Below are 27,385 nucleotides of genomic sequence, written 5' to 3'. Positions count from 1 at the left end.
CAGGGTCCCAGGTTCGATTCCCGGCTTGGGTCACTGTCTGTGCGGAGTCTGCACGTCCTCCCCGTGTGTGCGTGGGTTTCCTCCGGGTGCTCCGGTTTCCTCCCACAGTCCAAAGATGTGCGGGTTAGGTGGATTGGCCATGATAAAATTGCCCGTAGTGTAAGGTTAATGGGGGGATTGTTGGGTTACGGGTATACGGGTTACGTGGGTTTAAGTGGGGTGATCATTGCTCGGCACAACATCGAGGGCCGAAGGGCCTGTTCTGTGCTGTACTGTTCTATGTTCTATGTTCTATGCTATATCCAGCCGACTCTTGAATATATTCAATGTTTTAGCATCAACTACTTCCTGTGGTATAGATTTGCTTTTCGAGTGGCAGTACCGCAAAGGTCCATTGACCTTGTTTGCAGTTTGTTATGTTTTGATACTGGTACCTTTCAAAGATTAATCAATGCACATAGGCACAGAAGGCGTTTATCTTTTTTAAAATACTTTTTAAATTTAGAGCACCCAATTATTTTTTCCAATTTTGGTGCAATTTGGCGCAGTGGTTAGCGCTGCTGCCTACGCCGCTGAGGAGCCGGGTTCGATCCCGGTCCCGGGTCACTGGCTGTGTGCATTTTGCACATTCTCCCCGTGTCTGCATGGGTTTCGCCCCCACAACACAAAAGATGTGCAGGTGAGGTGGATTGGCCATGCTAAATTGCCCCTTAATTGGAAAAAAATAATTGGGTGCTCTAAATTTGAAAAAAATATATATCTTGATGTAGGCTGCGTTACCCACTCCATCTGTGCAATCGTCCAAATGGGGGACCGAGCCAGAGTCAGCTATGGTTACTGCATTCATCTTTCAGTAATCAATGCAGAGCTTTGAGGGGCCGCCCAGTTTAGGCTTAAGCACCACTGGGGAACTCCATCTGCTGTGCTGGGCTCGATTAGTTGGTGGATATCGCCCAAAAATTTGATTTCCTCGCGGATCTGGATCTGTTTTCCTGTACCTAAATGGTAAGGTTTCTGTTTAATGAGAGGGGTCTCCCCGCACCCACATCACAGTTAAAGTGGTGTAGACTGGCTTGTCTGTACAGATACTGTGAAATACGGTGAGCAGTTCCGCCAGGTCGATTCTTTGTTCCACATTTAAATAGGTCATGTGATGTCACACTCCGGGTGCCCCCCAGTATAATGGTATTGAAATGCATTTTCCCTTGCACTTTGGCCTGTACTGTACTGCGCCCTCCAGAGGAAAGGTTCATGCCTTTTCAGTAGTAATGATCTGGACCAGTATCCCTCAGTATGACCATGGGCTTACTTGCCTCGCACTGGGGAAATGGGGACACCATTCCTTCTGACACAAAATTTTTATAACTTTCAAGGACTTTGCTAAACTCAGCCAATCCATAGGGGTGTGCTTACAGGAACTTGCTGCTGTGGCCAGAGCCACTGCCTGGTCTGCTAAGATCTTTGCCTCACTCTCTTTCTCGGAACAGGGCCTTTGTGTCCCAATAAATCCTACTGGCTTTTTCCGCAACTCCCAACAATCGGCATGGATATCTGGAATTGCAGCAATTGACACACACAGGATGCCGAGCCTCACTCCATTTCTTAGCACCATCCTTTCTGGTCTGAGGAGGTGACCCTGTATTTCTATCTGCCCCCTTCTCTCCCATGGGAGGTCTGCTTCCTATCACTCTCTCATCTCCTACCCTTTCTAGGCTTCTGGGGGTGTTTCGGGAAAAGTTTTCTTTGGGATGAGGGCTTGTGGACAAGCTCATAATCATCAGCCAGAGTTGCTGCCTGCCTGGCCCTTTCCACTTTCTAATCCTATTTGTTTGTTTTTATTGGTGATGCACTATCAATTACCACAAAGACGAGAGTAGTGAATAATCGAGGCTTTATTGAGCAAAGATGTTGTGCCTCCTGTAGCTGGAACCACAATGGCTGCAGCACCGGCGAGCACACACATTTATACACCGCCTACTGGGTGGAGCCAGCAGACAGGGATTTACCCATGTACCGCTATTATATGGGCCTTACCGTAATACATGTAATACTACTTAGTGCTGACTACCACATTCACCCCCTGTTAAAAAAAAGGGTTCGGCGGGGGTGGTGGGAAACATTACAAGTTCAGTCTGTCGGGGGCCTTGACCCTCCTCTGCAATCGCATCAGGAGCGTGTTGGCCTTGTCTTCATCACGCCTGGGTGGAACCAGTGGGAGGACGGATCCCGATGGGGTGGGGGCTGCGGTGAGGTTCGCTGGGGGGAGGGTGAGTGGCGTAGGGGTGGAAGAGGCAGCCGGGGGGGGGGGGGGGGCAGTGTCAGGTCGCGGGCCGTAGGTGGGGATCCAGCGGGTGCCAGGTCCCGGAGGGAGACTGTCCTGGCGCCCGTCGGGGTGTGCCACATAGGCGTACTGTGGGTTCGCGTGTGGGAGGTGTACTCTTCTGACCAAAGGGTCCGACTTATAGGTCCTCACACGCTTGCAAAGGAGGATGGGTCCAGGAACTGTCAGCCATGTTGGGAGCGAGATCCCAGAGGTGAACTTCCTGGGGAAGGCAAACACACGTTCGTGAGGGGTCTCGTTAGTCGTAGTGCAGAGAAGCGACCGGATGGAGTGGAGCGCATCGGGGAGGACCTCCTGCCAGCGGGAGACCAGGAGATTTTTAGATCGCAAGGCCAGCAGGATGGCATTCCAGACCATCCCGTTCTCCCTCTCCACCTGCCCGTTTCCCCGGGTGTTGTAGCTGGTCGTCCTGCTGAGCAGGAACTAACGCAGCTCATCACTCATAAAAGAGGATCCCCGATCACTATGGATATCGGTTGGGAAACTGAACAGAGTGATGATGCTGTGGAGGGCTTTACTGACCTTGGTAGAAGTCATATCGGGGCACGGGATGGCGAAAGGGAACCGGGAATATTCGTCAATCACGTTCAGAAAGTACGTGTTGCAGTCGGTGGAGGGGAGGGGCCCTTTGAAGTCCACGCTGAGGCATTCAAAAGGGCAGGAGGCCTTCACCAGGTGTGCTCGATCTGGCCGGTAGAAGTGCGGCTTGCACTCTATGCAGACCTGGCAGTCTCTGGTGACGGTCCTGACCTCCTCAATGGAGTAGGGCAGGTTGCGGGCCTTGACGAAATGGAAGAACCGGGTGACCCCCAGGTGGCAGAGGTCATAGTGGAGAGCCCGGAGTCGGCCCACTTGAGCGCTGGCACATGTACCACGGGATAGGGCGTCGGGGGCTCGTTGAGCGTCCCCGGGCGATACAAAATCTCATAATTATAGGTGGAGAGCTCGATCCTCCACCTCAAGATCTTATCATTTTTGATCTTATCCCTCTGTGTGTTTTTGAACATGAAGGCAACCGGCCATTGGTCAGTGAGGAGAGTGAATCTCCTGCCAGCCAGGTAATGCCTCCAATGTCTCACAGCTTCCAGAATGGCTTGGGCCTCCTTTTCGACAGAGGAGTGCTGCATTTCGGAGGTATGGAGGGTGCAGGAGAAGAAGGCCACGGGCCTGCCCGTCTGGTTGAGGGTGGCTGCCAGAGCTACATCCGATGCATCGCTCTCGGCCTCAAAGGGGAGGGACTCGTCGACCGCGTGCATCGTGGTCTTGGCGATGTCCGCCTTGATGCGGTTGAAGGCCTGGCGGGCCTCAGACGTCAGGGGAAAATCTGTGGACTGAATGAGTGAGCAGGCCTTGTCCGCATAATTAGGGACCCACTGGGCATAGTAGGAGAAAAACCCCAGGCACTGTTTCAGGGCCTTGGGGCAGTGGGGGAGTGGGAGTTCCATGAGGGGGCGCATGCAGTCGGGGTCGGGCCCTAGAACTCCATTTTCCATGATATAGCCAAGGATGGCTAAGCGGTTGGTGCGGAACACACATTTCTCCTTATTGTACGTGAGATTAAGGAGTTTGGCGGTCTGGAGGAATTTTTGGAGGTTTGTGACGCAGATGGTGACGTTATCTAGGTACGGGGAGGTGGCCCGCAGTCCATACCGGTCAACCATTCGGTCCATCCATCGCTGGAAACCGAGACCCCATTAGTGACGCCGAAGGGAATCCTAATGAAGTGATGGAGGCGGCCATCTGCTTCGAACTCAGTATATTGGCAGTCCTCCGGGCGGATGGGGAGCTGGTGATAGGCGGATTTCAGGTCCACTGTGGAAAAGACCCGATACTGTGCAATCTGATTGACCATGTCAGATATGCGTGGGAGGGGGTACGCGTTGGACTGCGTGTACCGATTGATGGTTTGACTGTAGTCAATGACCATCCTGTGCTTCTCCCCAATCTTTACTACTACCACTTGAGCTCTCCAGGGGTTGTTGCTGGCCTCAATGACCCCTTCCCGCAGAAGCTGTTGGACCTCCGACCTGATGAAGATCATGTCCTGGGCACTGTACCATCTGCTCCTGGTGGCCATGGGTTTGCAATCTGGGGTGAGGTTCACAAACAGGGAAGGTTGGTCGACCTTAAGAGTCGTGAGGCCGCACATGGTGAGATGGGTAGGGGTCCGCCGAATTTTAAGGTTAAGCTTTGGTGGTGACACCGGAACATCCAGGCCGAGTAACAGGGAAGCGCAGAGGTGGGGGAGGATGTAGAGTGGGAAGTTGCTAAACTCTACGCCTTGGACGGTGAGGGTCGTGATGCAGTACCCCCGGATTTCCACGGAATGGGATCCGAAGGCCAGGGAGATTTTCTGGATGACTGGGTGTACCGGGAGGGAGCAGTGCCTTACCGTAGTGGGGTGGATGAAGCTCTCCGTGCTCGCAGAGTCAAAAAGGCAGGTCATCTCGTGCCCATTTATCTTAACCGTCATCATTGTGGTCGCGAGGTTGGGGGGCCGGGACTGGTCCAGGGTGATCGAGGCGAGCTGCAGCAGATGCTGGGAGGCCACGGGCTGGTCAGCAGTGGTGGAGGTAGCGGCAGGTGATGAACGGCCAGAAGAGCAGGGGTCCTGAGACGCCGTCCAAAATGGTGCCGAAGATGGCGGCGCCCATGGGGCGCACATGGGTGGGGGCATCAAAGCTGGTGGTGCTCACGGGCCGCATGTCGCTTGCGGTGAAGAAAATGGCGGTGCCCACAGGCCGCAAGTGGCTGGCGATGAGGAAGATGGCGCGCCCTTGGGTCGCACGTGGGGGGTGCAGGAATGCCGGGCCTGGAAACAACGGCGACCGACCGGGCCTGGCAAACAGAAACAAAGTGTCCCTTCTTCCCACAGCCATTGCAGGTCGCGCTCCGCGCCGGGCAGCACTGCCGGGGGTGTTTGTTCTGCCCACAAAAATAGCACTTGGGTCCCCCAGAGTGGGCTGGCTGCCATGCGGCACAGGCTTGCGGTGAGCTGGAGTCGGCAGCTGGTGGGACCCCACGATGCCCATGATGGTGCCGCGTGGTTGGGGGCGTATGACTGGACGTTACGGGAGGCCTCTTCTAACGTGTTAGCGAGCTGCCTAGTTTCTGCAAGATCAAGCGTACCCCCTTCCAGTAGCCCTGGCGGACATACGCAGACCTCATGCCTGTAATGTAAGTATCTCGAATTAAAAGTTCTGTTTGCTGGACTGCCGAAACTGCCTGGCAGTCACAGTTCCTACCTAGGATGTGCAGGGCATGCCAGAAATCATCCAGACACTCCCCGGGGAGTTGCTGTCTCGTGGACAGGCGGTGCCTGCCATATACTTGGTTGACTGGCCGAACGTAATGTCCCTTCAGGAGCTCCATCGCTTCGGAGTAAGTGGGCGCAACCCGGATGAGAGGAAAAATGTCAGGGCTCACCCATGAATAAAGGACTTGGAGCTTCTGCGAGTCCGAGGGTTCCTCAGCGGATGTTCGGAGGTAACTTTCGAAGCAGGGTAGCCAGTGCTCAAAGGTGGACGTAGCGTTGGTTGCTTGAGGTCTCAGCTGCTGGCGATCAGGCTTGATGCGGAGATCCATCGTTTAAAAAAAATCTTTGCTCAATAAATTGATGCACTATCAATTACCACAAAGACGAGGGTAGTGGAATAATCAAGGTTTTATTGAGCAAAGATTTTGTGCCTCCTGTAGCTGGAACCAGAATGGCTGCAGCACCGACGAGCACACACATCTATACGCCGCCTACAGGGCGGAGCCAGCAGACAGGGATTTACCCATGTACCTCTACTATACGGGCCTTACCATAATACATGAAATACTACTTAGTGGTGACTATCACAGTCGGGAGAGAAATGGTATTTTTGAACTCATCACGATACATTATTTCTCAAAGGTTTTCATACCTGGCCTCAATCCTAAGCACTCATATCCACTGATCAAGCACGAGCTGCTTAAACTGTTCAAATAAGTCTGGTCCTGCCATTTTCAGAGGGTAAGGAAGTTCTGACTGCACACTCCTATGCACTTAAATAGCCTTCTTTGCCTCGTTGGCCAAATTCTCATCAGGCAACACACACAAACTTTGTGAGCCTTGCCCGATAGCTTACTTTGCATGAGCAGGGTCCAGCTTACTTGCTGAACTATTCTCTCAAAAGAAATAAAGAAAGGGCGGCATGATGGGACAGTGGTTAGCACTGCTGCCTCATGGCGCTGAGGACCCAGGTTTGATTCCGGCCCCGGGTCACTGCAGCTGAAGTTTGCACATTCTCCCCGTGTCTGAGGGGTCTCACCCCCACGACCCAAAAATGTGCAGGGTAGGTGGACTGGCCACACTAAATTGCCGCTTAATTGGAAAAAAAAGAATTGGGTACTCTAATTTTTTTTTTAAATAGATAAAGAAGGCTTCCAACTCTTACTCATCAAAGTTAGGGATTAAATGAGTAGATTTGAACAGCTCAGTACTCAGACATAAACTGGGGTGCCTTCAGTGGCCACAGGGGACCTGTCCCTACACAGTTCATTCGTTCTTATCTCCCTTTCTTGCAGCTCTCGTTGGGAAACACCCTCTCTCTCCCTTTCCTCTCTCTCTTTTTCTCTCTCTCTCTCTCCTCTTTCACTCGTTTGAAATTCTAGCTCTAGCTACCTCTGTTCTATCTGCAATTTTGCTATTTTAGGCTATTTGTTACAACCTTTCCAGGTTCACAATCTAATTCACGAATTTTAAAAATCTCAAGTCTCCTGGCTTTCGGGAAACATTCTAACTCCAACTCCAACTCCTTCACTACACCTTCCAGCTCTTCGAGGGACAGAATCTTTAAGTTAGGAAAAGTATTTCCATCTGTGCTCCAAAGGTACTAGCTTTGAATGTGGACATTTTTGCACTCTAATATTGTAAACCCCAAGAAAACTGGTAGCAGTTGTTCTTTTTTTAAATAACATAACACTTCCTTCTCAGGAATAATTTACTTTCTCAACTTCAATTCTCTCATCGTTTCTGGGATCAAAACCCAGATGTTAGCCTACAAATTCCTGCTACGACCATGGTACAAATTGGTACAAACTGACTCCCCCAATTTACCACACCAAGTCTGTCTGTAACAGGATTTAGTTGTGAATTTAACAAGTAAGTTCTTTGCCAATACTGCAGGAGTCCCACAATGTACGCTTTCAGATTCTAAAGCATTAATCAGATGGATTTTCAGAGTTTAAGTGAAAAGCACATGATAAGTTTATTGGCCCTACTTCCTGAATTTAAAAAAACTAGGTAAATTGTAACCCTCATTCATAAGTCACACGTATTTCTTGGGCCCTCTATTCACAGCAGTACAGATGAGGATAGACTTAAAGATTTTTTTTACAGTTTGTAAAGCAAATAAACAATCAATGAACTATAGGGTTAACTGCCCTGTAGCTGGTCTTGATGCAGTGATTCCACAATACAGCTATTGTAGCACGGTAGCATGGTAGCACAGTGGTTAGCACTATGGCTTCACAGCGCCAGGGTCCCAGGTTCGATTCCCAGCTTGGGTCACTGTCTGTGCGGAGTCTGCACATTCTCCCCGGGTCTGCGTGGGTTTCCTCCGGGTGCTCCGGTTTTCTCCCACATGTCCCACAAGACGTGCTATTAGGTAATTTGGACATTCTGAATTTTCCCTCTGTGTACCCGAACAAGCGCTGGAATGTGGCGACTAGAGGCTTTTCACAGTAATTTCATTACAGTGTTAGTGTAAACCTCCTTGTGACAAGAAAGATCATTATTATTTTGTGCAGTTGTCTTCCTGGGTGTAGCTGTACAGTGTGGAATTCCATGCTTTATCCCCAAAAGATCTAGATTTGCAGTACTAGGTTTTCTCTTCTCCAAATGGTCACTCAGCGATATTTGTGCTTAATACTTCGGAGAGAGAAAAGGTTCTTTTGCAGCTTTTCAGTCGATCCTTCTGCATTCTGCTCTCTGGCTTGGTAACAATTATTAAAACATCTTGCTAGTTGAGGAATTGGATTACCATGTCTGTGTGGTCATTATTTTGTAGTTGTCCCATTTAATATCTGGGCACAATAGTTCCAACAGAGAGAGATGAGAGAAGGCTCTTATGCAGCCTTTCAATATATCCTTATGGGGCTGGATTCTCCGTCCCACCGTGTCACATTTCTGTTTCACCCCGTCGACGGGATGCTCCATTATGCCGGCTGGTCAATGGGAGTTCCCATTGTGAGGCAGCCCCACGCCGTCAGGAAACACCCGGGCTGTCGGCAAAATGAAACATCCCGCCGGCAGAGAATCCAGTCCATGGTCTCCGCGCTCTGGCTAGGTAAACAGTTGTTTAAAAAGCCTTGCTTGTTGTAAATTCCAGAGGAATTGGATTACCAAGTCTGCTGTAAAATGTTCCATCTCAGAAGCTCTTGAAGATTAATAATGTGAAAGTCAACAGGAGATGGGGGGGGGGGGGGGGCAAAATTCTACGCAATGGCCGACGGCGGAGTGAAACCCGGAGTGTTTCACTCCAGCGTCGGAGGCTGCTCCTTGCCCCCTATTCTCCCCCCCCCCCCCACCCCCCGGGGGGCTGGGAGCGGGAAATTCGGCCGCCGGGCCTTGACGTTTGCGTCAAAGCGGCGCGCCGAGAATGACGCGGCCGGCGGCGCCTAAGTGACGTCAGCTGCGCATGCGCAGGTTGGCCGGCTCCAACCCGCGCATGCGCGGTTGCCGTCTTCCCCTCCGCTGCCCCGCAAGAAGTGGCGGCTTGATCTTGCGGGGCAGCGGAGGGGAAAGAATGTGTCTCTTTGAGATGCCGGCCCGACGATTGGTGGGCACCGATCTTCTCAACGGCGAGCGGCGATTCTCCGAGTGGCGTGTCGCAAAACGCAACACGTCATTTTGGGAGGGGTGGTGGGAGAATCGCGGGGGGTGCAAGAGCGGCCCTCCCGCGATTCTCCCACCCGGCGTGGGGAGCGGAGACTCGCGCCCGGGGTCTTTCATGCTCCTTGGGAGGGGAAGGTGGGCTTGCGAGTCTGTTACTTTTCAACCCACTTGGGTGGAATGCCAAATAATATTGTGGCTGACGAGCATCACATTGGCTACGTAAATATTAGTAAATTAATAAAGTAACTAAACAGTAGACACAAGAAATTAGTAGGGAATAATGAATTAATAAATTAATAAACCAGAAGGCAACTAACAATTCAATAAATGAAGTAAAATGCCACAAGGAAAATAAATGAAAAATTAAAAGATGAAAAAGACAGGGTGAATTAATTAAAGTAACAGCAGACACGCAAACAAATAAACGAATGGAGCATTAGGCACGTAAATGAATTACTTAATAGGGAAGCGCCAATGAATTAATGGAGCAGTGAGCATAGCAATGAATGAATAAGTGACACATCAACAAATCAATAATTTAACTGAGCAGTGGACACCAGTCAATTATTATTTCATACAGCAGTAATCACAACAATAAATCAGCAAATTATGAACAAAGTAATGGAGCAAAGGTACCTATGCATCAACACTGCCCTTCCTAACTTTGCCATCACTGCTTCCAACTCAAAAGATTACTAACTGCCCCTTTGCTGGCTTAACTGTCAGTTTAGTCATTTTATTTGAAAGCACTATGTGCTATTATCAGGATTTTAGTTTGCCAAAGCCTGGAGGCAGCTAATAGATATATAGTACATAATGAGTTAAAGATTCTTGCTTGAAAATTATAAAATTTTGCAGATGTTAGGAAAACAAATGTAGTTTTAAGGGATTTATATTTGTATTGGTAAAGAAAGAGTTGTATTAGAAAGAAGGTAAAGTTTCAAGTGTGTTTAGTTTCATGTTTCTGTGCCTGGAAGAGCAAAAACTACAGTTAGATTCATGCTTGACAAAGATGGCTGTCTGCGTAGGTGTTTGTTAAGATCCAACTGTGCTTCTATTGTGCTTTGAGGGGGCTACGGCATGAAGGATAAATAAACCAGCAGAGGTTGCTTAGTAACTGGGACCTTGTAAGGTATTATAACTTTCAGTTTAGCTAATTTGATTGCAGTTGAAGATAGGTAGCGAGAGAGAGAAGACAGTTCTCACTGCTCTGCTAGACACTGTTAGTTTAGAAGACTAGAGAGGGTAAGAGTCCCTCCTGTTTATTCCCTTATTTCCCCTTTCTTTCATTTTTACTATTACAACTTTTTTCCATTGAAGATTAATGGACCTGTGACTTTGATGAAAATGGCTTGTGCCTTTAATTCAAACAGCAGGATCCAGAAGACCGTGCTATTTTAGGCTGACATCAGTGTTGACTCAATTTGATTGATTTGCTGCTGACCAATGAAGTGGCCCAAAAAGCCGGTATTCTGCCGGGCAACAGGCGGTAATTGTATATTATTTCTCTGAGGTGCGTTCCAGTGTCAAGGCTGGCTTTTTCATTTCATTTTTGATTCTGAAGGCTGGATGGCCCAGAGTGTTAAAGCAAGAGGAAACATTTTTCTCAGCTTTGCTAGAAGAAAATTCATACCATGGAGTAATAGTTAAGAAAACAGAGATCTGCAGAGCAACTAGTTATGGAAACCTGAGAATTGATAAACGTTTCCAAGAAGTCTGAGGTCAAAGGTACGAGAACGGAGCACTGTTCAGTAAAAGCAGACCGAACTGAGAAAAAAGCTGAAACGTCTGAAAGATATCTGAAGTGATTTTCAAGTTTGTGGGATTTTACGACAGGCAGTGGACTGTGAGTTGAAATAACCATGGAAATTGGTGGATGGACCTTGGAGTTTATAAAAGCAGTTAAGGTGAAGACATCATTGAGGTGTACAAAATTATGAAGGATATAGATAGGGAGATAAACATAGGAACAAACCTTTCCCCTCAGTAGAGGAGTCAATAACCAGGTGGGTGGATTTAAGGTAAGGAGCAGGATATTTAGAGGGGATTTGAGGAAAAATGTTTTAACTCAGAGGGTGGTGGGGGCTAATTGCCGAAATGGGTGGTAGAAGCTGGAACCCTCACAACATTTAAGAGGCATTTAGATGAGCATTTGAAACACCACAACGGCACAGTGTTTAACACTGCTGCCTTACAGTGGCAGGGACCTTGGTTCAATTCCGGCCTTATGTGAATATGTGTGGAGTTTGTACTTTCCCCCGTGTGCGCGTAGGTTTCCTCCAGGTGCTCCGGTTTCTTCCCACAGTTCAAAGATGTGCAGGTTAGATGGATTGGCCATGATAAAATTGCCCCTTAGTTTCCAGGGATTTGCAAGTTAGGTGGGGTTACGGATATGGTGCTCTTTCAGAGGGCTGGAACAGACTCGATGGGCCGAAAGGCCTCTTTCTGTGCTGTAAAACTCTGACTCTATAAAGGAAACCTAAAAGGTTGTGAATCCTGGACTGGATTCGCTGTTAAAAGTGTAATTTGGAAAAACTGTTCCTTATTTCGAATGCAAACTGCTGAAGGAAAGCATAATTATGAGAGAAGGTTTTAAAGCATGTTTTTGGGAGTGGAGTTTGGAAACTCTTGCGATAATCACCTGGGGGTATTCTGAAGAAACATCCACAAACTTTCATTTGGGGTTTAGAGGGGAGTGTGTGTATTCAATCACAGCCAATCTGTGTGCTGAAAAGGAACTTGATGTTAATGGGGTCATTGTTGTTTAACATGTACTTTGCAATCCGTACTAATCTTAAAATCGTGTGTATTTGTTAAGATAAGGGGGGGAGTAAAGGAGTATTGGCGGTCCTGTGATTCTGTTCCTCCATGTGGGGTATGGGCAACAGGTGAGGAAGTGGATTTGAAACCAGGAAGAGATCAGCCATGACCTGATTGAATGGTGGAGTAGGTTCGAAGGGCTGAATTGCCACAAGCCGGTGTGTCAGCACGATGGGGTGTTGGCAAGAGGAGGGTCAGGGAGTGAGAGGGACAGGGAGTGGGAGAGTCAGGGAGTGGGAGAGGCCACTTCAAAATGGCGCTGATTGGGCTATGTGACCCTACATCACATCTGGTGTCAAACAACTTTAAAACAAACACTGGACATTAAATGCGAATACGGATCCCATTAACTGAGTAGCGGCAAAGGGGAAACTTAAAAGAGGCATTTACTTTTATATATATATATATATGTATATATACTCTCACACACACATTAGGAACAACGTTATCTAATGCAAGTGGACAATGCCGCAAACAATTTATTAAAAATTCCTGTGACCTCAATTGCGTTTACTCACGTTGTTCTTGTGGAGGTACTCTGTGGCCCTTAACACCTGAATAAGACATTTTCTGAGTCTCTTACTCTCCAGCCCATTAGGAAACCGTTCCAAATCATCCAGAACAGTGTGATCCACAAACTCAAACACCAAGAATAAACGTTTCTTCTGCTTGAACACCTCGATAAGATTTACCAGGTTTTCATGCCTAAATTGCTGTCAGGTAATAAGTAACACAAACAGAGAGAAAATCGTAATCATTCACAATTGAAACTGATAAATAAATAATAATCTTTATTGTCACAAGTAGTTTTACATTAACACTGCAATGAAGTAACTGTGAAAAGCCCCTAGTCACCACATTCCAGCGTCTGTTCGGGTTCACGGAGGGAGAATTCAGAATGTCCAAATTACCGAATAGTACGTTTTTCGGGACTTGTGGGGGGAAACCGGAGCACCCGGAGGAAACCCATGCAGCCATGAGGAGAACGTGCAGACTCCGCACAGACAGTGACCCAAGCTGGGAATCGAACCTGGGACCCTGGAGCTGTGAAGCAACTGTGCTATCCACTGTGTTACTGTGTTGCCCACATGTTATATTAAAAACAACAGTTAAGATAGGATACAGGATCGCTTCTCGGCCTTTTGGCTAATATCATCTCGGCCTTTTGGCTAAGATGAGCATGAGATCAGGTGTAATGCCTGCATCTGGTATGTCTCTCTTGTGGGGACCATGAATTGGATTCAATTTGAATTGTTTTTTGGGGCAGGCAAGGAGCTGGATTAAGGGTTTGCCCCTGTCCACACTCTGAGCTCTGGGTTTGTAACTATGATAAAGTAATTTTAAAAAAGATAGAATACAGGATGGAATTTCCCTGTTTCCAATTCGATGAGGTCTTGACCTTGGACAGGATTGTGAGAAGGGAGCACCATACCATGTAGATATCATCAGCTGCTCCTAGCTGTCTCTTTTATTGTTTGGTCGACAATGTTTAAAACAGAGTTCAAGCAAAGCTAATGAAAAATCCACCTAAATTTGCTTGATATGGAGTGCACACACTTTCTCTACAAGTAAGCACACAGCAGTGGCTCAGTTGGTAGCACTCTTGGCACTTGAGTCCCACACCAGAGACCTGAGCACAAAATAAATCTCGGCACCACAAACGTGAGAATAAAGGCAACCTAGACTGACACGCAGTGCTGTACTGAGGGTGAGCTGCACTGTTGGACATCCCGAGCTGAATTCTCCGTTTCAGAGGCTAAGTGCTGACGCCGGGACAGAATCGGTGGACTTATACGGCAGCAAAATAGGCGCTGCTCCTGGAGCAATTCCACAACTGTTAATGGGTTAGCATTGGCGCCAAGTGGAACACAAGCGATTCCAATGAGAAACAGCGTCGGATACGCTGGAGTGGGGATTGACACTTGAGAGGCTGACAAGCTGCAGCCACATATTGGTACTCCACTCCGCACACACGCACACTCATCCCAGCAAACAAGATGGCAGCACAAAGAGTTGCACCCCAGTTTGCGGACGCAGAGCTGGAGACCCTGCTGGACACCGTGGTGGAGAGCTGGGCTACCCTGGACCCAGGGGTGGGATGGAGGCTGGCACTCACTACCATACACTGGGCCTGGGGACAGGTAGCAGAGGCAGTGAGTACGTGGGACCCACCGCCAGGACCTGACAGCAGTGCAGGAAGAAGCTGGAGGGTGGCCAGGGTCAGTAGGCAGCACCATGCCCCTAGCACCAATCCCTGTTCCACACACCTGTAACCTTATCCTCCCCATCCAGAGAGTGAAGAAAGCCCACCCCCCGGCAGGCACGCACCCCGCCCTGCACCACATGCCAGCACCCATACCGGCTGCCATGGTTGGTTGCCCTGGCCATGAAGGCCACCCATCAACACCTCCCTCCACCACTACCCACCACCTCAACCCGCAATCCAATCATGTGTCATGTCTTGTGTCTTGCAGGATCATCTGCTGATGAGCCAGGCCCTTCTGGTGTCCCCGCCCCCAACCACAACCCCAACCCCTTCCCCCTCCCAGCCTCCCCCCTCCCTACACCCTGTTCCCACCTCCGCCATCCCAAGGGTTCAGTGGGACCATGTGCAGGAATGGCCAGCTCACATGCAGGGATCACCCAGGTGGACGGTGCACAGCGCTACCATGGGCAGGAGTCAGACATTGTCAAACGGTATGGAGCACCAGAGCTCATCTCAGAGTGGGTCGCCATCATCCTCCATCCCATGGACCAGACCCACTGTTACTGCCAACCCAGGGCTTGTACCTTGTGGTGAGCCAATTAGGAATCATGGAGGATGTTGCAAGGGAGGGGGCATGGTGCGGGGAGGGGGGGGGGTTTCATGGGAGGGTGTGGGGAGGGGGGGGGGTGTGGAGGTGGGATGGGGTGTCCGTGCCGCTGGCCAGGCTCCCTAGCCAGTGAACCTGGAGGATTATAGCGTCCCGTGTGCATCTGCCCTGGTGCACATGTTGTGCAGCCTCTTATACCTGCCCGGGCCCCATGTCCTGCCCATCCTCGCCCTCCTCTCCATCCTCCTCATTGGATGAGGCCTGACGTTCATCATCCTCCTCCAGCACGTCGCCCTTGTGCTGCGCGATATTGTGAAAGTCACCACAATATGGGAGACTCTCCGAGTGCTATACTGGAGGGTCCCTTCAGAGCGGCCCAGGCACCTGACCGCATCTTCAGGATACCAAAGCACTGCTCGATCACGCCCCTGGTCACTACATGGGAGTCATTGTAGCGGATCTCCACGCCAGTTTGTGACCTCCAGATAAGCATCATCAGCCACGTCCGTAGTGGATAACCCCCGTCGCCCAATAGCTAACCCTTCAGCAGGGGGTATTCCTTGAAGAGGTCAGGAACCATCGAATGTGCCAGGATGAAGGTGTTGTGCACACTGCCCAGGGATCAGACGCAGAAGTGCATGATATGCACCTCATGGTCACACATCAGCTGCATGTTCATCAAGTGGAACCCCTTTCAGTTTGTGAAGCCCGTCCTGTCATGGGCTGTGCTCATAGGAGGGGCATGCATCCCGTCAAGCACCCCCTGGGCCTGGAGCATCTCGGCGATGGTGGCGAGCCCCATTGCCCAGGCGTCATAGTGGGCTCGGTCTATATTGAATTTGATGTATTGTTTCGACCGGACGCATAGGGCAGGATGCATCTATGCATCGACGTCTGTGAGATCCCAGACAGGTCATTCCTCCCAGCAGAGGCAGACCATTGCGGAGGGCCTATAGATTTCTGGGTCAGGCCCTCTACTGATATGCAGATGACGTTTACTGTAAGTGTGGAGTAGAACGCATTGACGCTGCTGTCGAGGCACCGGAGCATGGCATTCTGGTGGACACCCAGCGCTGGCCACGATGTTGGCCATGACCAATTCTCTGCCCAATTGCCTTTCCCGCTTTCGGCGTCATCCAATGGAGAACTCGGCCCCCATCGGCAGCACGGTAACATTGTGAATAGCACAATTGCTTCACAGCTCCAGTGTCCTAGGTTCGATTCCGGCTTGGGTCACTGTCTGTGTGTGCGTGGGTTTCCTCCGGGTGTTCCGGTTTCCTCCCACAGTCCAAAGATGTGCAGGTTAGGTGGATTGGCCATGATAAATTGCCCTTAGTGTCCAAAATTGCCCTTAGTGTTGGGTGGGGTTACTGGGTTGTGGGGATAGGGTGGAGATGTTGACCTTGGGTAAGGTGCTCTTTGCAAGAGCCCGTGCAGACTCGATGGGCCAAATGGCCTCCTTCTGCACTGTAAATTCTATAATTCTATGATCTTTCTGTTACACTGTCTGTTCTCTCAAATGTATGCAGCAGATCCCAAGGTGCTATTTCGAAGAACAGCAGAGGAGTTATCCCTGTTATCCAGGCTAGTGTTGTTCCTTCAATCTACATCACTGAAAAAACCTGATCATTATCACATCACTGTTAGTGGGAGCTTGTTCTGAGCAAATTCGCTGTCACGGTTCCTGCAACAATATACTTACAAAATGCTTCATTGGTTGTAAGGAACGATGGGAATCCTGAAGCAGCGAATGGTGCTGTATTACACAATTTCTTTCTCTTTCCTTTTTAAACCCCCCTTTGCTTGCCCAGGTGCACCGACACCTGCGAGCTCCCCTCAAACTCACACACCATCCTGATTTGGAAATTTGTTATAGTTGTCGCAGGGTGAAAATTCTGAAACTCCTCACCCAGCGCTGAGGGTGTGTCGATACCACACAGATTGTAGCAGTTCAAGAAAGCGGATCACCACCATCTTCTCAAGGACGATTTGGGATGGGCAATAAATGCTGGCTTTTCCAGCAAAGCCCACATCCCATTAATAAGTTTTAAAAAGACAGTATCACACTAATCTGGTTTTTGCAATATTTTTCAGAGTTATTCAAACCGGACTATGAACAGTTCCAGTCCCCAGTGGCACATCATTAAAAGTCTCACTCAACCCTCTTCGGCCAAGTCCCAGTCCTTTCTCCTTAATGAAGGCCTCCGCCTGCTCCGGGATGTCAAAGTAGTGATCTTTCGACTTCATTGTGACTAGCAGCCCCTTCGGGTACATCACCCCAAACCACATTCCTTTCTTATATAGCACAGCCTACGCCTTGTTAAAGGCCGCACGATTCTTTGCTAGTTTGGCCCCGATGTCCTGGTAGGTTCAAGCTGTGTTTCCCTCAGAGTTGATGTTACGATTCTTCTTGGCCCACTCCAGAACTCGCTCCTTCCTCTGAAAACTGTGGAAATGGATTATCACTGCCCGTGGCGGCTGTTCGCCTCTGGCTTCTGCCAAAGTGCCTGATGGGTCCTACCCAATTCAGGAGAGGCAACCACATCTTCCCCCCCTCCCCCACCAACCTGGAGAACATTTCCATAAAGTACTCCGTTGGCCCTCCACTCCTTCCGGCAGCCCCACCATCCTGAGGTTCTGTCACCTCGACCTATTTTCCAGACCTTCCACTTTTGTTCTCAGGCTCTTGCTCCTCTCTTCCACGAGCAGTATCTCTGCTTCCAACGAGGTGAGCCGCCCTTCACACCACAACAAGGCCTCCTCCATGCCCTTCTCACTCACAGCTTTTGTCATCTTTTCCGTCTGTTCTCGGATCTGGGCCCAACACTTCCTCCATGGTAGCTTTAAAGGTCTCCCTCATCTCATTGTCTTGCTGGCAAACTGCTTGTATAGTTGTTTCCCAAACTTCTCAAACTCCTGCGCCATCACTCCAGTCAGCATGTCTACTGTGATGGCCACAGCCGCCTCCGCCATCTTCCCTACTTCCAACTCCCTCACCGGACTACTGGCCTGTGTCTTCTTTCCAGCAGGCTTCTTCCATGACATTTTTGACATAATTCTGCCAGTAATTCTTTACGCAGTTTGACAGGCTGGGTTTGACCACAAAAACCCCACAAGTGCTGGGCGAAATGAATTGAAAAGACAGGACTCTGGCAGGAACTACCTTTTTTGCGACTTCCCCTCACATGACATCTCCCCAGTGACAGATCTACTAATCCAAGTCTCTTTACATGCAGGGACCAAGATGGTTTACAGTTCCAAGAGGCACTTGGAACTATTGCATCTATGCTGAACAATCTGAAATTAGACCCACTGCCTCATTCTTTCTCAACATTCTTCTCTTTTCTCTTTCACATATTTACACTATTTTTTCCTTAAAACGTGGAATTGACTTTGTCCAAAACATTCTGCACAAATAATTTTTTCTAACTTCTTTCCTCGATAACATTTTTTGTATTGACCAGCAACCCAAGAACTAACCCTTCCCAATTCATTCCAATTATTTATACCATGGCAGGCTTAGAGCCATTGGTAATCAATGAAAGCCACGCAAGCTCACAAACAATTCTCAGGCAATTCTGGGATGACTTGATCCCAAATATCCTCAGCTAAAATTCTGACGAATGAGACCCGGGCGACAATGCATGATGCACCACAAAATATAAGTGCATTGCTGCCAGCTTTGCGAACACCTTTGAACACGCACATTATAAACTTACAGCGGTTCCGTCAGTCAAAGGTACAAAGCTTCAATATCAGCAACTTACAATCCGATTCTCATCCTCAACCTCCAGATAGCAGCTCCATCAGCTGACTTTACAAGACTCAGAGTTTCCCACACAACTATATGACAGTGGTTAGCACTTCAGCCTCAGAACACTAGGGACCAGGTTCATTTCCGCCTTTGGGTGACTGTGTGAGGAGTTTGCACGTTCTCCCCATGTCTGCGTGGGTTTCCTCCGGGTGCTCCGATTTCCTCCCACAATCGCAGGTTAGGTGGATTGGCCATGCTAAATTGCCCCTTATTGTCCAAGGATGTGCAGGTTTGGTTATGGCGCCAGGTTGGGATGGCGAGGGAGTGGACCTGGGTAGAGTGCTATTTCAGAGGGTCGGTGCAGACTCAATGGGACAAATGGCCTCCTTCTACACTGTAGGGACTCTATGAATCCATCTTCAATGTGACAGAAAGGTCTCGTTAGCAATTTGGAATGATGTTCACTATGTCCACGTCCAATGCCAAACAGACTTGCACAATTGGGCATTGAGGGAGCTTGAAAAAGACTCATATCCATTCTGAGGCTGACATCTCTCCTAGGGTGCTTAGTGAAGGGGCAGCCTAGACAGGTCGTAGGTTGCGATTCCAAGATTCCAATTCTGTCCTCAGCAGAAGCATTATTTCTAAGAAGCAAAACTACTGCCTAATACTTTCCTTCTCTAACCCAGGAAAATTAAGGGATATTGGAACACTCACCACTTAGTCCCAGTAGACGTTTGGTAACACAGACCAAGAACACTTCCCTTTTAACTGACTCAATATCATGCCACATGGTGCACTTACTCACTGATCATTGGTGAAATTTTATTTAAATTTTAATAAATCCAGCTCCATACCTTAAATGATATATTCCTTCTCTTCAGTCTCCACTCCCCACGCCTCCCCCCCCCCCCCCCCCCGCCCCCCCACCGCCAAATTGATTATAACTAAAGCTCTTACCTTCAGGAATCGTATTTCTCTGACAGCAATTTTCTTTACAAGCCTGTCATCATCTCGGTCCTGAAATCTTTTGATGGCGACTATTTGTCCTGTCTCTTTGTGTCTGCATTTCATCACTGATCCATAAGTACCCTCTCCTACTAGTCCTAGATTCTCATACATTTCCATTCCTAGGTCTGATTTTTTTTAAACCTGTATCAGAATGTTGTGGTTAGTTATGAGTTCTGGATTATATCCAGTTAAAACATATGGAACATACATTTTATTAACGCCACTATTCCTATTCAGTTTAATAAATAAATGTTAATAGAGGGAGCTACGGAGCTACGAGGGAGCAACTGTAGAGCACCTTTGACCAAAGTTAAAAGCTTCAAGGTGGGCTTCCCAGTGACAGTTCATTCCACGTGGAACTACTGATGTTCTATGTGGCCAGCATTGAACAGGTAAATGTTTCTTTAAAGGAGTATGGCTGTTCTCATGGTAAAATTGGCAGAAGCATAAGAGCATGTCCTTCATTTCATTGTCCACTGGCCAGTGTATAAGATAGCCTTATTTACTGATTTCATTCCTCTTTCAAGGACAGACACCTTGCTTTTGCTCTCTGCTTCCCCATCAGTACAGCTACTCACAAAATTGATATGGTTGAGGAAAGCAATTTACCTCATCCATCCAGAGCCTTCATTACAGAATCCCTTAAACCCTCATCCTCTACCCAACTCAACCATTCACTTGTTAATCAGTTTACGTGAAGAGGTTCCTGATATCAAATCTAAATTTACCTTCCACTTGTTTGAACCTTTGTCTGTTGGCCCTCCTGTTACAGCTTCATTTGAGGTTGTGTTCCAGATCTTTTCCACCTACCTTTAGAATGTCATCCCTCTCAGCTACCTCCTTTCTAGGCTGGAAAAAAACAAACTCGGGGCCGGTTAGACTCCCAGTTAGATCCATGGCTAGTGTGTTGTTTTAAGATAACACTGACTGCGTGGGTTTGATTCCCATTCTGGTTGAGGTAGACTTGGGGCCACGCCCTGCCCCTGAGAGTGGAACTCAATGGCGTATCACCGCTGAAAAAACTGCCAAGAAAATCGCTCAGGATGAAGCATCAACAGACAATGAGCAAGGGCCTGCCTTTGGGTAGAGCACATATGTCGGAATGAGAAACCAAACTCCAGTTTTTTCCTGCACAATGAGCCAAGGATCAGTCTTGTTGCACTCCCTGCTTTTGGGACCGACTGTCTATATTAGGTACAGGTGGCAAAAAATAAACACAATGTTCAGCATCATCTGACCAGACTTTACAATTATGCGTGATTGCCTGTGTTTTTGCTACATAATTCAACATTTTATTCACATTGTTGATTGTTGTCCTGCAGTAATTAAACATGTCGTAAGAAAGCTTGTGTGTTATCCAGGCTGTAAAACACGAATAACGTTGCTGCATATATTGGGCTGGATTCTCCGATTTGGAGACCATCTCCTGACGCCGTGTGGGAACGCAGGCGTTTTACGACTGAAAAATCGGCGCAAAATAACCATCGATCCTCCGTCCGATGGGGCGGGGGGAGGGGGGGGGGGGCTAGCAGGCACGCAGCTTAGAGCACCCGGCTCTAGCTGCCGGTACGGCTGGAGAATTGCCAGCTCCATGGCCGCGCATGTGCATGACGGCGGGCTGCAGTTGCTGTGCCGTGCAACATGGCGCCGGCCACGCGCGGACCCAGCCTGCTGAATAGTGCCCCCCTTTGGCCAGACTCGCCACCCCTGGACCACCCCCCATCAGTGCCCCCAGCCCTAGCCAAAGCCCCCCCCCCCCCCCCCCCCCCCCCCCCGCCCGCAGATCGGCTCTCCCCGACTCAGTCCACAACTGCCACACCGCGTTCCCGAAAAAAAAACGCATGCGACCAACGGCATCGGGAAGTCGGCCCATCGGGGGCGGAGCATTGGGGGGAGGGCCTCGGGTAATGTCCTGAGACCGTCCAGACGGAGTACGCCAGTTTGGAGGGAGTGGAGCATCGCAAAAGTGGTACCACCCCTGATTTCGTCGCAAGCGGGGATTCTCCGGCCAATCGCCAAACACGATTTCGCCATCGGAGACCGGAGAATCCTGCCCTCTGTCACTATTTCAAACTGCAGTTAACATTTCAATCCAAGGGTTGGCTTGATTGTGCTTGCCTCGTTTTTTGGAATACTGCAACTGGAGTTTCTAATTATTAAACATTTAGACCAGGGGTGGGCAAACGTTTCCGTGCAAGGGCCACATTCAGAAATTCACAATTTTAAAGGGCCGCATAGTATATTAATTAATAGTCCCGGTTGTAACCAATTAGCGTGCGGCATATACCTCAGCGCTTCCCCCAGCGGCATCCTGCCTTTAGCCCTCTTTTTCTCTACTTTTCAAAAATGGCGCTTCGCCCGGTTATGATTCTGGGCGCCTCATATAGAACATAGAACAGTACAGCACAGAACAGGCCCTTCGGCCCTCGATGTTGTGCCGAGCAATGATCACCCTACTCAAGTCAACGTATCCACCCTATACCAGTAAGTAACCCAACAGCCCCCCCCCCCCCCCAATTAACCTTATTTAAAAAAAAAATTTTTTTTTTTTATTAAAAAAAAAAATTTTTTTTAATTTTTTTTATGACTTGATCTTGGTGGGCCGCATAAAAACCTTTGGCGGGCCACATGCGGCCCGCGGGCCGTAGTTTGCCCACCCCTGATTTAGACAATTTTGAGGTTAAAGCTGGAATTGTCCAAACCAGACTGATTGAAAAATCACGACTGTCAAACCAACTGAAGACCAAGACTGTGAGAATCAAACAGGTCAGTATGAAAGCAGGACTGGAGGTTGTTGGCACCAATCTTCTCAACCGGAGAATGCAACTGTCTTATTTTGTTCCCATTGCTGGTGATTTGTTAGCTTCTAATTATTGTTGCAGAGGCGTTCATCCCAAAGATGTTAATGCACATAAAGTAAACTATTTAGATACAGAGTTTAAGAACTTTTCATTCTCCTTAATATAACTGTGGAGTATTCATGTTGTTGTCTGACGCAAAATTGCAGTCTCGGAATGAAATGGGCAATAAGATTGTTCTGATGGTGAATTTGAATTGACAATTAACTTAAAATGCCGTTTTTACTCTGAATTATGTCCAGTTTTACAGAAGAGAACTACTAATATTGAAGGAAGCAATGTGCAAAATGAGACCAGGTCAGGAAGGGGAGAGTTTGGTGTGGCAAAAATTCATGGCCGTTTGCTTTTGCAGACAAGGTTTGAATATTGGATATTTGTATATTCCTGACATTTTCCAACACTGACTTCAAAAGTACTCCATTGGTTATAAAGCACATTGAGACATCTTGGGTTTGTAAAATGTGCTGTGTAAATTCAAGCACTTCTTCCCTCCTTTTCGTGGGAGATTTGGATTGGTGTACATGAGGCCAGTGGTGTTGAGGGTTAAACCTTGAACAGGACACTGGCAAATAATTTGGGATGGATTCTCCGGTCTGCCAGCCGCGTGTTTCTCGATGGTGCGCCATTCACTGGCGGCAGGCTTCTCTACTCCCACCTCCTGTCAATGGGATTGCCCAGTGAAGCTACCCTACACCACCAGGAAGCCCATGGGCGGGGAGGTGCTGCCAGTGTGTAACCAGAATCACAATGGCTGGAGAATTCCAGCCCTTGCCTGCTGTCTTCAGAATACTTCCATGCCCAACCAGCGGAGCAGCCAAGTAACTCAGCTTAATGTCTCATCAGGAAAACTGCACCCCTGACAATGCAATGGTCCACTGGAGTGACAGCCCACATTTTTGTGCTTATGTTTATGGAATGAGACATGAATCCAGCACCTCAGGATTCAGAGGTCAGAGTGCGACCCATTAACCCACGGGTGACATTGGTAGGCAGGATATATTACGGGCAGGATTCTCCCATTCGGCGGCAGGGTGTCCACGCCGTCACATTTCACAACGGCATCAACGGGCCGCTGGGAGTACCGATTCTGGCCCCTACAGGGGGACAGCACAGTAGCTGGAGCGGTTCACGCTGCTCCAGCCTCCCATCCCGGCACAAACTGTGTGCCGTGGGATCCACGCATGCGCAGTGGCACCGGCACAGTGACACATGTCAATGAGGACATGCGCAGAGGCGATGGTGCCAACCCACGCATGCGTGCTGGCCTCCCTCAACGTGCCTGCCCCGACGCAACATGGCGCGGGAGTTCAGGGGCCGGCACGTAAGAAAATAGGCCTGGGGAGCGAGAGGCCAGCCCACCGATTGGCGGGCCCCGATCGCAGGCCAGGCCCCATCGGAGGCCCCACCCTGGGGTTGGAGCCCCCCCACAGGCCGCCGCCGACCCTGCGCGCAGTGTTTACGTCGGCTGCAACCAGCTGTGGACGGTGTTGGTGGGACTCTGCCTTTTTAGAGCGGCTGCTCGGCCCATCCAGGCCGGAGAATCGACAGCCCGACCGCGTAGAGCGGCCCGGGACCGGCGCCGCGCCAAATGCGCCGGCGACAATGGCCAATTCTCCGCCGTGCACAGCATCGCGTGTTGGCGTCGGGGCGGCGTGGCGCGGTTGCAGGGATTCTCCGGCCCGGCACGGCACTGGGAGAATCCCACCCTACATTCCAGATCATGGGGATGTGAGGTCAGCTTCCTTGAATTATGCTGAAACTGAGAAAATCCTGATCTTCCGAAGAATGGCAGCCGAGTCGCAGTTCCACTCCGCTCCAATATTTCTATCCTGCACTGAACCGGGGGAAAATAACCGAGTGCGGGAAAAGCATGGAGCGGGGAAAAGCACCGAGGGGAAAAGCACCGAGTGGGGGAAAAGCATCGAGTGGGGGAAAAGCACCGAGTGGGGGAAAAGCACCGAATGGAGGAAAAGCACCGAGTGGGGGAAAAACATCGAGCGGGGAAAAGCATCGAGCGGGGGAAAAGCATTGGGTGGGGGAAAAGCACCGAATGGAGGAAAAGCATCGAGCGGGGGAAAAACATTGAGCGGGGAAAAGCATCGAGCGGGGGAAAAGCATTGGGTGGGGGAAAAGCACCGAATGGAGGAAAAGCATCGAGCGGGGGAAAAGCACCGAGTGGGGGAAAAACATCGAGCGGGGAAAAGCATCGAGCGGGGGAAAAGCACCGAGTGGGGGAAAAGCACCGAATGGAGGAAAAGCACCGAGTGGGGGAAAAACATCGAGCGGGGAAAAGCATCGAGCGGGGGAAAAGCACCTAGCGGGGGAAAAGCACCGAGTGGGGGAAAAGCACCGAGAGGGGGAAAAGCACCGAGCGGGGGAAAAGCACCGAGCGGGGGAAAAGCACCGAGTGGGGGAAAAGCACCGAGTGGGGGAAAAGCACCGAGTGGGGGAAAAGCACCGAGTGGGGGAAAAGCACCGAGTGGGGAAAAAGCACCGAGTGGGGAAAAATCACCGAGCTCCGAGTGGGGGAAAATCACTGATCTCCGAGTGGCGGAAAAACACTGAGCTCCGGGCAAGGGAAAAACACTGAGCTCCGGGCAAGGGAAAAACACCGAGCTCCGGGCAGGGGAAAAACACTGAGCTCCGGGCAAGGGAAAAACACCGAGCTCCGGGCAAGGGAAAAACACCGAGCTCCGGGCAAGGGAAAAACACCGAGCTCCGGGCAAGGGAAAAACACCGAGCTCCGGGCAAGGGAAAATCACTGAGCTCCAGGTAGGGGAAAAACACCGAGCTCCGGGCAGGGGAAAAACACCGAGCTCCGGGCAGGGGAAAAGCACTGAGTTCCGGGCAGGGGAAAAACACTGAGTTCCGGGCAGGGGAAAAACACCGAGCTCCGGGCGGAGGAAAAACACTGAGCTCCGAGCGGGGAAAAACACCAAGCTCCGAGCGGGGAAAAACACTGAGCTCCGAGCGGGGAAAAACACCAAGCTCCGAGCGGGGAAAAACACTGAGCTCCGAGCGGAGGAAAAACACCGAGCTCCAAGCGGGGAAAAACACTGAGTTCCGAGCGGAGGAAAAACACCGAGCTCCGAGCGGAGGAAAAACACCGAGCTCCGAGCGGGGGAAAACACTGAGCTCCGAGCGGGGAAAAACACTGAGCTCCGAGCGGGGAAAAACACCGAGCTCCGAGCGGGGAAAAACACCGAGCTCCGAGCGGAGGAAAAACACCGAGCTCCGAGCGGGGGAAAACACTGAGCTCCGAGCGGGGAAAAACACTGAGCTCCGAGCGGGGGAAAACACTGAGCTCTGGGCAGGGGAAAAACACCGAGCTCCAAGCGGGGAAAAACACCGAGCTCCGAGCGGAGGAAAAACACCGAGCTCCGAGCGGGGGAAAACACTGAGCTCCGAGCGGGGAAAAACACTGAGCTCCGAGCGGGGGAAAACACTGAGCTCCGAGCGGGGAAAAACACTGAGCTCCGAGCGGGGGAAAACACTGAGCTCTGGGCAGGGGAAAAACACTGAGCTCCAAGCGGGGAAAAACACCGAGCTCCAAGCGGAGGAAAAACACCGAGCTCCGAGCGGGGGGAAAACACCGAGCTCCGAGCGGGGAAAAACACTGAGCTCCGAGCGGGGAAAAACACTGAGCTCCGGGCAAGGGAAAAACACTGAGCTCCGGGCAAGGGAAAAACACTGAGCTCCGAGCGGGGGGAAAACACCAATTGGGGGAAAGCAACGAGCTCCGAGCGGGGAAAAGCACTGAGTGGGGGAAAGCAACAAGCTCCGAGCAGGGAAATGCACCGAACTCCGAGCAGGGAAAACACTGAGATCCGAGCGGGGAAAAACACCGAGCTACGAGCGGGGGGAAAACACTGAGATCCAAGCGGGGGAAAAACACTGAGCTCCGGGCAGGGGAAAAACACTGAGATCCGGGCAGGGGAAAAACACCGAGCTCCGAGCGGGGGAAAAACACCGAGCTCCGGGCAGGGGAAAAACACTGAGTTCCGGGCAGGGGAAAAACACTGAGCTCCGGGCAGGGGAAAAACACTGAGCTCCGGGCAGGGGAAAAACACCGAGCTCCGGGCAGGGGAAAAACACCGAGCTCCGAGCGGGGGAAAAACACCGAGCTCCGGGCAAGGGAAAAACACCGAGCTCCGGGCAAGGGAAAAACACTGAGTTCCGGGCAGGGGAAAAACACCGAGCTCCGGGCAGGGGAAAAACACCGAGCTCCGAGCGGGGAAAAACACCGAGCTCCGAGCGGGGGAAAAACACCGAGCTCCGAGCGGGGAAAAACACCAAGCTCCGAGCGGGGAAAAACACCGAGCTCCGAGCGGGGGAAAAACACCGAGCTCCGAGCGGGGGAAAAACACCGAGCTCCGAGCGGGGAAAAACACCGAGCTCCGAGCGGGGAAAAACACTGAGCTCTGGGCAAGGGAAAAACACTGAGCTCCGAGCGGGGAAAAACACTGAGCTCCGAGCGGGGAAAACACTGAGCTCCGAGCGGGGAAAAACACTGAGCTCCGGGCGGGGAAAAACACTGAGCTCCGAGCGGGGAAAAACACTGAGCTCCGGGCGGGGGGAAAACACCAATTGGGGGAAAGCAACAAGCTCCGAGCAGGGAAATGCACCGAGCTCCGAGCGGGGAAAAACACTGAGCTCTGGGCAGGGGAAAAACACTGAGCTCCGAGCGGGGAAAAACACTGAGCTCCGGGCGGGGGGAAAACACCAATTGGGGGAAAGCAACAAGCTCCGAGCAGGGAAATGCACCGAACTCCGAGCAGGGAAAACACTGAGCTCCGGGCAGGGGAAACACTGAGCTCCGGGCAGGGGAAAAACACTGAGCTCCGAGCAGGTGAAAAACACTGAGCTCCGAGCAGGGAAAACACTGAGCTCCGGGCAGAGGAAAAACACTGAGCTCCGGGGCAGGGG

The 27,385-nt window shown here is 50.4% G+C and overlaps 1 protein-coding gene across 6 annotated transcripts in view; it reads right to left on the bottom strand.

Annotated features, from left to right (window-relative positions):
* The window catches only part of LOC119965313 (cyclin-dependent kinase-like 3), a 193,559-nt gene that overhangs the window by 147,649 nt on the left and 18,525 nt on the right, over window positions 1–27,385 (bottom strand). For all 6 annotated transcript variants that reach the window (XM_038795885.1, XM_038795886.1, XM_038795889.1 and 3 more), the window contains exons 2-3: window positions 19,551–19,742; window positions 12,542–12,736 (exon numbers count right to left, since the gene is read on the bottom strand). In XM_038795885.1, coding sequence (XP_038651813.1) covers window positions 12,542–12,736; window positions 19,551–19,718 — 363 coding nt within the window. In that variant the 5' untranslated portion in view covers window positions 19,719–19,742. The remainder of the gene's footprint in view (window positions 1–12,541; window positions 12,737–19,550; window positions 19,743–27,385) is intronic.

Source organism: Scyliorhinus canicula, chromosome 4, assembly GCF_902713615.1.
Source record: "Scyliorhinus canicula chromosome 4, sScyCan1.1, whole genome shotgun sequence".
Taxonomy (NCBI): domain Eukaryota; kingdom Metazoa; phylum Chordata; class Chondrichthyes; order Carcharhiniformes; family Scyliorhinidae; genus Scyliorhinus; species Scyliorhinus canicula.
This window is presented reverse-complemented; position numbering and strand designations above follow the sequence as displayed.